The following is a 16,156-nucleotide window of genomic DNA, read 5'->3' on the forward strand; positions in this document are numbered from 1 at the left end:
TAAAGTATCAGTACCACATCGAATTGCATATCGGGTATATTCAACGTATGTATACATAAATGTGTATTTATTTAGCTGTAGCCAATATTCTTACAAAAAAAATTAACAACAACTTTCATACCTGAAGCAGCGAGCTTCTGGTTTCCGACTGGTTTTTGTTTCATTTTAACTTTCATTTCGGCTTATTGCCTTTTTGCTTCCCACGACATTAAAGGATTTTCAGATTCACGTTGATGCAAATAAACTATACACCTGATATATAAATGGGATGTAACAGGGGTAGAAATGTCCCAAGAGCCCGCTCCACCGTCGCAAGCCCGATTTGCACAGAGGGTATTCAATGTCATGTAACCAGGATACTTCGGTTAGGTGCTGGCGGCACTGGATAGCCAAATTTCGTTACTTCCCTGGGTTTGAGATAGTTTGGCCTTCTCCCCGACAATAAACAATCTAAATGGTCCTTTTTCCTAGACTCATTAGAAACTCCATTGTTTCCACTCCAAACAGGGTAAAACTGAATTTTCCCATGGCAAAACTCCACTCCTTCGTTTTGTTCGTTATTGAAACTACTTTTTTCTTCCCCATATTTATGAACTTTCTGAGAGCTCTCCTGATTACCGAATTTCAAGCTTCTCGGATACGGGTCTCGTCCACAACCCACGTGGAGTTATTGAATACTAAATGACAACTGACATGTCGTACGGTAAATGTCAAAAGACAGTATAAGTAGATAGGCTCTAGTTTCAACAATGATATTTGATGACCTACAACTTCTTAGCTATTCCTTCAATACTCGACATTCGGTCATGAAAATCTTCATTTCAAGCTATCACACCAGCTGCCAAACGGTTAATAACGAAATTGATTAGGGTGAAAGATATATCCGAATCCAAAATATAGCTATAGTTAAAGTTTGTAAAGTTAAATTGTACTACCAACCCCATAGGGCATCTATCACTATTTAATTCTCTAATCTATCTAATTCTCGCACTGCAAAAGACCAATTTATTTAAAATCTAGTGAGAGATATTCTCTACTATCCAAATATATAATTCATCCATTAAAGGAGCTGAACAGAATTCAGAGTTATTAACATTTTAAACGAATCCTTGGTCATATTTCAGAACTAAAAATGAATCTTCCCAAAAGATAATTTCTTCACTTCAACGAAAATACTGCATTTCAGAGAAAATCCGAAGTGGAACTCATTTCTTTCTTTCTCACATGAAAAAGTAAAAATTAATTCCAACCATTTTAAATATTTTTTTTTCCATTTCATTTTCACAGTCCTTAACTGATTCCATGTTATTTCTGTCTTCTATTTGCAGTGCGGTGGCGGATGGAATACTCACAGATAATCCTCATCTCGTTTTACTTTTCTACTTGGCACAATTATTTTTAAGGGAACTCATTAAAAGTTATCGCCTTATACAAGTGGTGCCGATGGACATGTCCGGATATTATGGTAAGAGCAGTTTTATCCTTTCTATAAGAATTTGTTCTATTTCGTGCATGTATGAGTTACGTTTTTGATACTAAAACGATTTTCGTGGAACATTAATTTTATGGAAATATTGATGGTCAAAACATGAGGACAATTTTCAAATTGACGACTGACAAAAGATAAATGCAACCCTTTTTGACATTGACGTGCCATTAAGAGATAGAGATTGATTAAAAACTGGCGGATGCACCCTGAACTTCCAAAACTGGCACTAGTCATTCATTACTGCTTAGGGATTCAGATTTGCAAGAATATATATCCGCACCATTCTTCAAGTAAAATTTTCAGATATCTTAGTATATCTAGTGTAGGTTCCTTACATTACCTCTCATAAAGATATCATTGAAACTTCAGGATTATTGAAATTGCATCGCATGCAGAGCGATCTGCATATCCATTACCAACCAACAATGGTCCAACAGTTTCAATGATCCAATAACTCAGTTCTAAACTTTTAGTGAACTGCCTTAGGCACAAGACTATCGATTTTTAGTTCGCAAAGTTGCCCCGAATCACCCAATGTTTCCACTTAATGAAGTTGGAGGCACGGAGCTCAATTGATCAATGAGAGTAAGTACAACCGATGTTTCAATGCATTCCGTATAAAATATTACTAGAAATTAACGCTCATGAAGGAACGATGTCGATACTGCATTATATTTGTTAAGCCCTTCGTAGATGTACTATATGTATAATCTTAGTTGGAGATGTGTATTCAGCTTCCTACGTCCTCATTGAGCAGAAAATGCAGAAGTTGCCTGGCTACTTCCCCCTATTCTTGCTCCTTTCTCTCCTCTCAATTTCCAGTCATTGTTTTCAACTAGGTTTATATTATATTTCAGACAATAGAGCGGGCCCATCTAACCTAGGAAACGTTATTAGTCAAATCCTTTTATGTAAACAAATTACTCCTGACTTCAATCAAGAGGAGCTGTGTAGTATAACGAAAGATTCACAAGAAATTGCAAGGATCCTGGCGGAAATGCAGGAGTACATGCCACAGCATGAAACATATCTGGGTAAGTATAGGAATAAAAACCTTGATATAGGTTTATATGTAACTTTTGTAGGTATGATTACATCGTTAGGTTTTAATATATCGAATTTCGCCGTTGAAGTACATATTTAATATACGGTGCAGGGTAGGTAGGTTTTGAGGAAGGCTCAGCTTCTGGAGCAAACACAGTTTTGTATTCGAGCGAACGAGTTGATGTAGCTTAACATCGTGATGTAAATATTGCATATGTAGGAGGCAAGATGAAGTTTTTTATGATTGTTAGTAGAGTAAACGTTTCATTACATTGCTCACATCGTATGCATATACATATATTGATTAAATTGCTATTAATATTAAAGACAAACAAGTCGAAAACAGATACAGGATAGGTGAATAGAAATATATAGAATGAATATTAATTCGCTTGATGACGTTATTTAAACTGCAGTTGAAGCCACCATGAAACCTTAACCGAAAGAAATCCTTACTCTAAAATGTCTTCTCTCCTATTCGGAAAGATCCGGATTATATATTCCCAGACGGGCTCAATAGCCTTAAATTCATCTAATTCATCACTCTCGACTTTTGGCCCGAAAATGAAGTTCGTTATTATAGCTATAAGAAATCTACCCTGCCCAATGCTGAAATGAATATGCATCCATTAAACAAGTGAGTAGGTAATCTATCCTCTGTTAACTCGGTTTCATGTTCTTGGACTCATCCATCAATAACCTTAGCCACCTCACATTAAGGTCCTTTTTTGGATTTTTTAGAAATTTTTCACCATAGAATTAATAATATCTTGAGCGCGCATAGTAATTTTGCCAGCCCGATCGAATAATTCGTTATTGAAATACAGTGCAATTTATACACCCATCTCCGAAAAAGGTGTTTTTCTGCTGCCACGCCAGAGGGCGCTGTGATCATCTTAAAGAAAAAAAAGTAAACAGCATTCTAATGTGCAGACTTAACTACAGTCCGCAAACTAGGATTATTAAAAAATATTAAAAGCTAAATTTTTCGTGCCGTGTTAAACTTCTTCTTGTGAATTTTGGTGTTTTTTTAAAGCGTTTTTAATGAATAAAAAAAAAACTACTGATTGAATCGCAATTATCCTAGTTTCCGGACCGTAGAAATACGTTGTCAAAAAGTGGTGAACATTTCAAAGAATTTCGTTGGATTGATTCTGGGCTATGGTGGCGCCCGATTTTCAACATGCAGTTTCGAGGCCATCCAGTAAACCATGTGCTCGGAGTAGGTTTCTTAGTCACGCAAAAAAACCTGCTGTTATCGGCTTTAAGCTATAAGCGAAAAGCTATGCACTCTGGGTTTGCGAGGCAAGTTTAGAAATATAAGACTCATAAACGTTCACTCCCCTACAGAGAAGACTGCAGAGCCGGAGAAGGATAGCTTCTACGAGGCAGTTGAGCGGACCCTCGAAGCCTGTCCCAAGTATGATGTCAAAATCATACTTGGAGATTTTCACAGTCAAGCAGGGAAGGAGCCCGTATTCAGGCGATACGTTGGCTCCCATAGCTTACATAGGGATACCAATGATAACGGATTGCGCATTATCCAGTTAGTAGTATCACACGAAATGGTTGTTAGAAGTACCTGGTTTGCGCGGAAAGCGGTCCACAAATATACGTGGGCCTCTCCAGACGGGACCACTTTCAACAAAATTGACCACGTGCTGATTGAACGCCATCACCGCTCAGCCTTGATGAATGTCAGAACATATAGGGAAGCCAATATAGACTCGGATCACTATCTCGTTGGCAATATGCTCCGCGATCGAATTACGACACCACCTACAATCCCCTATGACAATCAGGTGAGAGTGAACACTGATGCCATCCGCAACACAGCCCTCCGCGATACCTAAAAGATGGAAATGGATGCTGCAATAACCGCAGTCAACAGAGACCCTGGAGATGAAGCATCAACCAATAATCTTCACAACCACCTGAAGAACATTATCATTGATACGGCCACAAAGATACTTGGCCCCAGCCGCAAAAAAGTCGGAATTGCTGGTTTAACGATGAATGTAAGCTAGCAACCGAACGGAAGAATGCTGCATACTGAGTAATGTTGCATTCTCAAAGAACGCGGGCTCGCACAGACACTTATCACGAACTCCGTCGAGCGGAGAAGCGACTTCACAGACCGAAAAAGGAAGCCTGGGAGAACCAATAAGTCTGTGAACTCGAAAAGTACACAGAGCAACCGCACCAGGCGCGGGAATTTTACCAGCAAGTCAGCAGGATGAAGCCTTACACACCTTGATGTTCATCCTGCCGAGACAAAGAGGGAGATCTGATTTCCGGCAGAACGGATATATTGGAGCGATGGGTTGAGTACTTTGATGAGCTACTGAACAACCAGAACACCGGCGAGTTGGACGTTCCGCCAACTGAAGACGACGGACAAATATTGCCACCACCAAGTATAACAGAAACAGTCCGTGCAATTCATCGGCTTACAAATCTTAAGTCGCCAGGAGCCGATAGAATTACAGCAGAATTATTCAAATATGGAGGCGAGCAGTTACACCAAGTGGTTCATCAACTTGTGCTCAAGGTATGGGACAGCGAATCAATGCCTCACGACTGGCAACGGGGCATTATCTGTCTCATACATAAAAAGGGAGATATCACACAGTGCACCAATTATAAAGATATCAGGTTGCTAAGTACCATCTGTATAATATTCTCCTCTATCTTGCTAGACCGGATAGCCCCATATGCCCAGAACATCATTGGCCCATACCAAGGAGGCTTCACTCGAGACAAACCAGCAACAGATCAAATTTTCTCTCTGCGGCAAGCGATGGAAAAACTGTTGGAATATGGACAACAGTTGCACCATCTTTTCATCGATTTTAAAGCCCCCTATGATAGCATAGCCAGGGTAAAACTGTACACGGCCATGAGAGAATTCAGTATCCCGAAGAAATTGATAGGCCTGACTAAGCTGACCCTAACCAATGTACGAGGCCAGATAAAAGCAGCAGGATCACTCTCATGACCATTCGACATCAACAACGGTCTACGACAAGGGGATGCCCCATCATGCGCCCTCTTTAACCCGGCCCTCGAGAAAGTGATCCGAGCTGAGGTAAATACAAACGGGCCATATCCTCGTCAATTCTACCCAACTACTGGCCTATGCTGACGATATCGACATCATGGGAAGAACCACCCGAGACGTACAAACTGCCTTCATCCAGATCGGGCAGGCGGCGATTGGCTCGAAATCTTGGGCTCCACATTAATGAAGGCAAGGCAAAGTATATGGTGGCAACGTCAGCATCGAAAACCAACCAAGCAACAACATCAAACCGCACTGGTCAAACAGGAAGAATAAGGATAGAAGAATACTACTTTGAGACCGTTGATAATTTCTCATATCTAGGGTCGAAAATCACAACTAATAACAGCTACGATGAGGAAATCCTCGCACGATTGTTGTCAGCCAACAGAGCCTATTTCAGCTTACAAAAACTGTTCCGCTCGAAACGTCTCACCATAGGGTCAAAGCTCTTACTGTACAAGAAAATGATCTTGCCAGTCCTCATATATTCCTCGGAGACTTGGGTTCTTAGAAAGAAGAATTGCGAACTCTTAGCCGCGCTCGAGAGAAGAATCCTCAGAAGAATTTTTGGCCCCCTGCATGTGGACGGACGATTCCGTAGCCTACATAACGACGAAATCTATAAGCGATACCATGACCGTCAGGTTGTGGATAAAATCCGGCTCAATAGGTTACGGTGGGCGGGTCACTTAATCCGTATGGATGAGGATGATCCCACCCGGAAAGTCTATTGGGGCAATATCTATGATAGAAAAAGAAGACGAGGCACACCCTGCCTAAGATGGACCGATGAGGTAGGCCAAGCCGCCAGACAGCTTTTAGGAATATCGAATTGGTGTACCTCGGCGCAAAACCGAGGTGTGTGGAGTTCCTTATTAAGGCAGGCCTAGACCGGATACCGGTTGTTGCGCCGTTGATGATGATGAGTTTCGAGAAAAACACATATAAAATTAGAATGCGATTTTTAGCCATAAAACCTAAACTGACCGTTAATATGCTATACCTAGTCCATAAAACTTAGGTTTCTTGAAGAAACACATGTAAAGCCTTGGCTTCAATTTTGGTCCTTTTAGCGAAGTCATTCGAACGTCATTCGGACCGATAAATACGCACTTTATTGCCACAATCGATATAAATCTGGCATGTGATTTATCGCGTGTCTAACACTATAATTTCCGAACGACTCCGAATATCAAAAAATGACTTTACCCATATATTCTACATTATATATATAATAGATACAATTGATGCCAAAAAAAAATTCGAATCCGCGAATTCGACACACAGGACCCCTTTAATATAGAATTCAAAACTTAGCTGGGTTGGAAATATCTCATAGACCGAATTTATGTTGTATGTGTTGAAGATTTTTTCACAACCGAACAAAGTCAACGACCATCAATGCAATGCTTCCACTTTAGGCGTTTCCTGCATATAATATAAGCAATGACGCTAATAAAAACTTTTCGCTTTGAAAACAAAGAATAGACGAGTCTACATTAACAATAAGCCTCTTCAAGGCCATTCCTGGTCCTCAAGGGGTTATTGTTAATATGGGGTTTTAGTCAAAATTGGTAATAGACTATTATTAAGTTTATTTGGGCAGATATCGGAATGGGACATCTTTTGAGGCCAAGCTTCAAAAACACACAAGTGTTTTTTACGCAAAACCGTAAAAATGGCTGGGGAGAATAAATGTGGCTTTCATATTTCACCCGAGTGTCAATTATTCTGGTTAATAATGGCGTCAGCATATTATTTGCACCGCTTTTTTTGGGAGTAAGGTAGGTGAATGCGTTTACCAACAGAGTGTTGGACTCCCGCAACAGTGCGCTGTCGAACTAACAACTAAAAACCTCCCTGTCATCAGAGAACTAGCATGAAACCGTTTGACACATTAGTTTGGGCTAGCCCCCCAGCTCTCCCGGTGGGGGCCTTCAAGCCAGGGAATCCCTTTCACCAACGGGAGGGGAGGGGAGGAAGGGAGTTGTTACCTCAGGGAACCCTTTATCATCCAATCCCTCCGCCGGTCGAGTTCAATTTTCTTCACAATAAAAAGAGCGTGAACACAATGCGCAACACGATTCCAGCTGCCAGCGCTCTTCAGCATCTTTCTAACAATGTTGTCTCTAGAGAGCTCCCCTGTGTCCGCATAAAGCTGCTGACGAATGCCGCTCCACCTCTCGCAAAAGAAAAAGGTATGTTCAGCTTCGTCCGTCACTCCATTGCAGAACACACAATCAGGAGATCGCGCCTTCCCAATTCTGTGCAGGTAAGACTGAAAACCTCCATGCCCACTTAGAATTTGAATAAGGAAGTAATCAGTTTCACCGTGCGTTCGGTTCAACCACTGGTCTAAATTTTCGATGAGCCGCGCAGTCCATCTGCCTGTTGGCTCATTTTGGCAAGAGAGCTGCCACTCGGTAAGGGTGCGTTGACGTTCTTCACGAGTAACCACCTCTCTTAAGTTCTCGCTCTTATGGCAGTAGATAGCTTTGGGCTACTTAGCAAGAGGGTAACGGAAATCACTCCTGTGATCACCATCACGCCTGTTCGGAGACAGTGCGATAAACAGACGCCACTCGCAAAGCTACCTATTTCTCGATAACAGAAACTAGCATTAAGTCAGTTCCGTTCATGTCTCTCGCTTTTCTTTTTTCCTCTTGTTCCGTAAATGGAATAGGAGTTACAGGTAGGATTTACTCTGTAGTCCTTTTGCCAGTGCGAGCCCTCATATGGGAGTTCCGCCTCTGTATGCACTATTGTCCACACGCATATTGTGTGAGTCGAAGACCATCATTGTTCTTCGCTTTCAAAATGGAGATGATACTCTATAGTTTCCTCAGACCCTTTTCGTCCAGTTCAAATACTAGCCTGGAACCCTGCACGTTTGTAGAGTGGTCTTCCTTGGCATTCATGAACTTGACCCTCCAGTGTCAGAAGACTATGGCCGGGTTCTGTTCACCCAATATGCGGATGATGTCCCTTGCCTTCCTTCGAAGGCCAGGTATCCAACATCCGATATGCTGCGCAGCTCTTTTTTCACAGTAGTGAACTTGAGCCGGCCGCCATAACTCAAAGCCGCGATTATCTGCTGGAACCACTTTAAGGCAGCCTCGTCAATGCACTCCAAATGAAGAAGCTCATCCCGAAAACTTTGATTGTTAAATCTTGGTTCCTGTTGATCTTCATGTCTTTAATGTTTATACACACATGGCAATCAACATACCCCAGCCACCCTAGCAAACATAAGATGCACAGAAATCAATGACCGGCGATACCTGCATGGGAATCTGAGAGCACACCATTTTAAGTACTTGCAATTTGCAATCTATGCAGGTTAAAGTCTACGTGCATTGTACGAATTTGATTTTCACGTGTATCTTATGTAGGCACAAAAACCATATTTAAGAGAATCGATTACTTCAAGCCTTTTTATTTTTCCCTAGTGAGACTGCTAGAAACGATGGACTGAGCTAAGCTTGAGTTGGTGTTTCACCAAATTAAGCATATTACTCATTGTTGATTCACCAAGGGGCATTCTCTCGAAAGTTTTCTTCGGAGCAGTTAACGATACAAGAAACGTCAGCTGAAAGCATTACGGCAAAGCAGTTGGTAACAACTTCATTCCAGGCTCCACCATTTTTTCCACAGTAATTCCCGGAGATGGTAAGTTGTCCCGCTGACATTTTTTCCTTCCCGCCTTCGTGTCCGTATTTCTATAAGGGACTTGCTTTGTTGAGGAGTCTGGTGTGTCCAGTGTAGGTCTAACCGGGGTTACCAGTTTGTCCCCATCTTCCGCCAAACATTCCGCATCCTGGCGTTCGATTTTTCTGGACTTTACCACACCTCCTCCGAAGTGCCTTCTTCCGAAAAGGCTTCCTTTGCCGCGGGCTCGGAGACCACTCAGGTTCGCGATGTTCGGGCTGCTCGACTTGGCTTGGCTAAAACAATACCGTCCATGTTACCAACTCCTCTTTCTTCCGCTCTTTCTGTTAAGTGGCTGGCTTAGTGCCTGAATGTCCCTTCTGCCAAACCTTCCTGTTCCGCTTAGGGGTAGATTCGAGCCATAATACCATATTCGTGTTTTTGGACACACTTACGGTAGTAGTGAACTACTACAAGCCCCCGACCACGACAAGGTGATATCCGAAGGGAAGTTAAAGCATGGTACTGGTAACACATCCTATATAAATAACAGCTCAATCTATCATTGACAATAGATATTATTTTTTACATATTGTTACGTTACTGCTTTACCTATACTCGGTATCTCTAGATTGCGTAGCACTAAACAAAAGCCTATATTAATAGTAATAATCGTTGGCGCAACAATCCATATTGGGTCAGGGCCTTGAATTGTGTTAGAGCACTTTATTCAAGACCATAACAGTACACTACAGTACACTGTAAGAGGCAATGTGGTCAGCATTGCGCTCGCCCGAGATTATTACCCTGATTTGACTCAGGTACTCATTCACAGCTGAGTCGACTGATATACGACGTCAAATCATGATACAAATCCCACTGCCACCAGTGAGATTCGAACCGCCACTTTCCGTACGACAGCCTTGTGCTCTAACCGCTCAGCTATCTGGACATGAAGAAAAAACCTATGTTCTATAACTTTAATAGAAGCGTTTATTTTATACTAAATTATACAACAATACTTCATGATTAATTATAAAACAATTACTTCAACTGATGCAATTCACAACCGTGGAAGGACCTCCGATCCTTTTATTACCCACTGAACATTCCGGAAAGGCAAGCAAACACTTTACTAGAAAATTACTCTGCGCCTTTTAGAACATCTCCCTACTGGCATTAGAGTCGTGTATTGACAATTGTCCTAACTAAATATTCGCCCCACTGTCCTATAATTTTGGTGTCCTGACTTATTGTCATTACTACGATTGACATTGATGTCACATATAATTTTCCCAAAGTGATTTGCGTTACAATATATATCTATGAAATAACCTTTTAGAATTTTATTTCAAAACAAAATAATAATATAATCTCCATTTTAATTATAGAACGAAATGCTGCCTTAACAGATGATGCCAATGGACCATGGCCTGCCAAACGTCGACGCAATTCCATCTACAAAAATATGGGCCTTTTATGTTGCGTATCACGCCCGAACTATCTTTGAAACGAAACGAGTAGTAACTAACAGCGTCTCCTGTTTCAACATATTTACTTAAGTAAAATGACGCTAAGTTACTAAAAGAAATCCAAGAAATCCATCAATCATCGACACAACCACCAATTCCATCAATGGATGTAACGCAGAATGTTTCGAAAAGTGATGAATGACAAACGATAATATCTACAATACTCTGTGAAAATACAGAGAAAGCATAATAAAAAGAAAACAAGCAAAAGCAATATTTGTATTAACAAACAGAAATGAAGTAAGTACTTTTATTTTAAAGAACAAATACTTAAGATGAAACATTGTGTAACTTTTAAAGTAAAAGAAATACTAAACGGCAATAGTGTCAATAAAAGCCGGTCATCTTTTTTAAAACTAAATGCAGCAATCAAAGTACCACTTACGTCACAAACTCTTTCCTAAATATCACCCACAGATTATGAAACTACAAACACAAAATGGTATTAATAATAATTTATTTGATATTTGTATGCCAGCTACTGTAATAAAGTGAAACTTGCCTAGGTTCTAGTCAAAAATGAAACAACACAGAAACATATATTCATATTTTTACTAATAAACAAATATAAAACGTTTTCTTGCCAAATGTCTTTTCAGAAAGACACTGTGATAATGTTTGTTAGTTTTTATTAATCCGTTGATATAGATTATAAATATTAAGTACATTTGTTGCTAAGTGAAAAGATAAATAATATATAAAACCTGCAGTTGATATTTATATGTGGCTTCACTTAGGAAAATTCAAATATTTTCAAGATGAAAAATTTCATTGATACCCGTTTACGATGAATACCAAACTGACTCACATTTCTTAGAACGGAGATTAATTTGGATTAATTGGAATTGAATAAAAATAAAAGGCCAAACTGCCTCACTTATCCCATCGTACATATCCAACGAATCGCCTGTTAGTTCATTCTTCTGGGAGAACTAATTACCTCCCATTCATTCTAAAACCTCTTCTATTGAATGCATGAAATGCAATTTCCATTAAATCCAATTTTGTTTTTCATTATGAGTAAACCCTTCAATGGTACTCTTCGTGTAATTATTATGGATCAAAAGCCATAGAAAATAATTACGTTTGTAAGTGAACGCGAACGCAATTTAAATCGTCAATATATGCATTGTTTTTATCTGATTAAAAAATATCATATTAAGGCTCCCTTTATCATAAACCATCTAAACATTTGATATTTAATTGCATTACAAATTTCGTTTTATGTATTGAAAACATGAGATAATATTAAGGATAAAAATTGAAACACCAAATCGGATTGTAATCGCCGCTTTTCTTTTGAATGAACTCTAGAATTATTAAGCTTTTCAACGTTGAAATTTAGCACTTAGAATAAGTAATGGTCACTAGTAATGATCCTCAGACATCAAAACCTCCAGTCCAGTCAAATTTAAGGGTAACCCATTGTTTCTCAAAACAAACTGAACGACAGGATAAGTAGCGAAACTTTCAAATATGTGGTCAGAGCTATCCAAAAAGACTTTACAACTTTATTTTCCTTATCAGCATCAGGATAATTCAACAACAGCACATAATTTAGAGTTTAAAGATTTTATTGTGGACCACCGCCAACTTTTTAAAAGCAAGATTGATAAAAGTTAAAATTGCCAAAAATGTTTGGTAGTTTGGAGATTAGCCATTTATATCTTACGCTGAAAAGGGGCTCTCCATTTATTAAAGGATATAGGGAATTAATTAATATACCGTTCTTATTAATTCTCCTGGTTTTAATTAAAATCGAAATATTTACACATACGTCAAATTTTTCTAGTTTTAGCATTACAGTTTCAGTAGATTCATTAGAGATATAAGCATTCGTGTCATCCGTATCTGGGTTTCGACGCGAATGTTTCCAATTGTATCTACTATCCGAGTTCATATTGGTTTGATAACGCACAGTTTTTCACCAACATAATGTTGTGGGTGTATTTCAACGTATTTTCATATATTGTTTTTTGTTCGTGAGGTGGGAAATCGTAGAAAGCCGCGTCCGCACCAGGTCCGCCGCACAAATGCGGGGATACAGCGGGCGCGTGAGAGATTCGCACCCACTAAAAACCGCCTCCGGTCTCTCCAGCCCCGCGGGACCATCATTTCGGTATTACTTCGCGTGGTAGGTTTGCCCTTAGGCGCTCGTCCTTTTGCTCCTTCAGCTACTCCTCCTGTTATTACAGGATTTCGAAGCGAACCGTAAGCGAGTTCTCCTCGGACCTCAGCATCTCCGCAACTAAGTTCTCCGGCCTCACGCTTCTGTCCAACAGTTGATTCAGGTTGCTCCTCTCCATTGTAAATGTTGGGCAGTGAAAAACACATGCTCCGGATCCTCCGGTATTCCACCGCATCTAGGACAATTCGGAGAATCATCCCACCCAAAGCGGTGCAAATGCTGCCTGTAGCAACCACCGTATCCTGTGAGGAACTGAGTAATGTGGCAGTTGATGTCCCCATGTTTGCGCTCAAGCCACATCCTAATATTGAGAATGAGCCTGTGCGTCCGCCGACCTTTCGTAGACTCGTCCCATCTGCGTTGCCAGAGATCACGTCACTCTGTCTTAGCCGCATTTCTACGCTCTGTGTGCGCCTCCATACGTCTTGCATGGTACAGCACACTCATCTCTTTCGCCAGAATGTCGACAAGGATCATGCCTGCCACCACCAATACTACCTCATCTGATGTGGTTCTAAAAGCGCTGCAGAACCTCAAAGTCATCAGCCGGTAAACCAAGTTCACCTGCTTCCATCTCTGAGAGTTTGCAAGCGCCTCTGCCCACACAAGTGACGGATAGAGCAGGATGGTACGCACTACTCCGGCTAGAAGCAACCCCCGACAGTGTTTTGGCCCACCAATATTCGGCAACATTTTTGCCAATACCGTGGCGATATTGGCTGCCTTTTGGCATGCACATTCTAGGTATTTCCCAAAGCTTAATTTGGTGTCAATTATTACTCCCAGGTATTTGATAGCCGGCTTTGATACGACCGTATATCAGCCGACTTCTACCTTCACAGTGTTATTTTTCCTGCGGATCGTTATTAAGACCGCTTCCGTCTTTGTGTCCGCCAAGGTCAACCCGGCTCTTTCTTGCTACGACTTTACTGCTCTTACTATTTCTGTCGCATAAACCTTCACGTCTTCTGGATGTTTTGCGGTAACAACAACAGCTAGGTGATCAGCAGAGTCGACAATCGTTGTCCCCTCTGGGCCGGGAAGAGCAAATACCCCATTATACATGATATTCCACAACAGGGGACCAAGTACCGATCCCTGTGCTACCATGGCTGTGACAATGTACTCTTTGGGACCCTCACCCGTCCCGTACCAGAGAATCCTCTCTGAGAGGTAGTTTTCCACCAAATTCGCTAAACACCCGGGGACACTTATGTCAGCCAATGCCCCTTTAATTCTGTTCCAGTTGGCCGAGTTGAATGCGTTTTTGACATCCAACGCCAACACGGCACAGCAGCCGCCAGAAATCAGGGCACCTTTTGCCTGGTTTACTACCATGTTATTTGCGTCCACTATAGAGTGGGCACATCGAAGGTAGTTAGAAGGTCCCAGAAGTTGATAGGATCCATCATGTTTCACCAAGAGGATAACTTATCTTAAGACCAAGAAACAGGGTGCCTCTTACAGCATTTTGCGCCATCATATGCCGTTCCGGATATCCGGATGGCTCAAGTGGTTAGAGCGTGAGGTAGCGGAAGGTCGCGGTTCAAATCTCACTGGTGACAGAGAGATTTGTTATCGTGACTAGATGTCAGATATCAGTCGACTCAGCTGTAAATGAGTACCTGAGTCAAATCAGGGTAATAATCTCGGGCGAGCGCAATGATGACCACATTGCCTCCTACAGTGTACTATATTATACCGTTACCGTCTTGAATGAAGTGCTCTAATACATTTCAAGGACCTGATCCAATATGGATTGTCGTGCCAACCATTATTATTATTACTATTATTATATGTCTGATAATTGCTATTAGTTTCTGCGTAGAGCACTATAGATACACTCCGGAAATCAGCCTGTTCTCTGTCGATCAAGATCTCAAGATGTTCTTTGATGCTTTCTGGAATTCTTCTAGATAGTATCTTTGCGATGACAGGAACCTCCAATTGTCACACTCAACACAACAGGAAATGGTCTCGGATTCCCAGGATTTTCGTATGAGAGGAAGTAGCAGATCTGCAGAAAATGCAGGTGCAACGGCAAATAACTCAGCAGGCAGTCGTGCAGCCCAGCGGCTTAGCCCCATTTGAAGGATTGATGATTGAGATGATTTCTCTTCTGCTTGGAAAAACAACCCATACCCGCATATTAAGATGATTAGCGTTTTCATCCACAAGAGGAGTAACTTCACCGGATGTGATATGGTTAAAACCGACGGTGACTTCTCACTTCTTCAGCTTCTCATCATTATGGATGAGGAGTCGACCGTTAGCGCCCTTCATAAGACGCTCAAAAAGTTTGCGACCACATACAAGTTCTTCTTTGATGCGGTATACAGTTATTAAATCTTCTGCGATGTCTTTTGCTTTCCTGACCAGCACAATAACAAATTCCCTTTTGGACAAGGCGCACGTTATGTTGAACTTTTTGAAATTTCGCACGGTATCAGAGTTCGCGCTTCACGCTCGTCAGCACTCGCAGTGGTAAATAAAGCCTTCAACCCCTTTCGTTCATCAATACGTTTCCACGATTCCGCATTCAGCCAGATCTAATGAAATGCGAAGCGTTGTCATCATCCAGCTGCAAAATTCTTCTATTTAGGGCAATTAATAAAATGAGAGCTTCTCACGCTGGTGTTTTTGTTTTCTGTCACATCAAGTTAATGAGCGGCACACAATTATTAATGAAGTAATAAATCGTAAAATAATTGTTCAGAATTATCCAGAACTGTTTGAACAGGCTGACTTGTAGGCTCCATTTAATGAAGCTTAGTCAATTGAGATAACTTCTCCACTGTAATAAGTTCTGAACAGATTGTGTACGAGTAAACACTTGAATTAAAACAACAAAGAAGTATATGGTGGCAATGTCAGCACAAGAAGCAAAAAACAATATTAAATAGAACTGGCAAACTGAAAATTGTGGTATTGGTATTGTGGTAAAGTTACGACTGTCATATTGCACGGTCAGAAGATTCGTTTTTGGGTTATTGGTTTGAGTGACCAAACAGATCCGCCATCCCATCCGCCAATTCCTCTGGAACATCGACAGGACATTACTAGGCTGACTCAAATCAACTCTGGCAATACCAGCAGACGAGTGAAGAATAAAGTGCAGAGAGGAGGAACTATGACATCCCCAGTGAGATACACGTAGCTGAAATTCTGAACACACTGTAGCAGAAACTTTC

General features: G+C 41.0%; 1 protein-coding gene across 1 annotated transcript in view; it reads left to right on the forward strand.

The window, feature by feature from the left end:
• LOC119646777 overlaps positions 1–11,491 on the forward strand; it is a 322,623-nt gene extending 311,132 nt beyond the window's left edge. The window contains exons 4-6 of the mRNA XM_038047360.1: positions 1,329–1,465; positions 2,347–2,523; positions 10,637–11,491. Of these exons, the coding sequence (XP_037903288.1) occupies positions 1,329–1,465; positions 2,347–2,523; positions 10,637–10,755 (433 nt within the window). The 3' untranslated portion in view covers positions 10,756–11,491. The remainder of the gene's footprint in view (positions 1–1,328; positions 1,466–2,346; positions 2,524–10,636) is intronic.
• Positions 11,492–16,156: the final 4,665 nt, after the last annotated feature.

Source organism: Hermetia illucens, chromosome 1 (assembly GCF_905115235.1).
Source record: "Hermetia illucens chromosome 1, iHerIll2.2.curated.20191125, whole genome shotgun sequence".
Taxonomy (NCBI): Eukaryota; Metazoa; Arthropoda; class Insecta; order Diptera; family Stratiomyidae; genus Hermetia; species Hermetia illucens.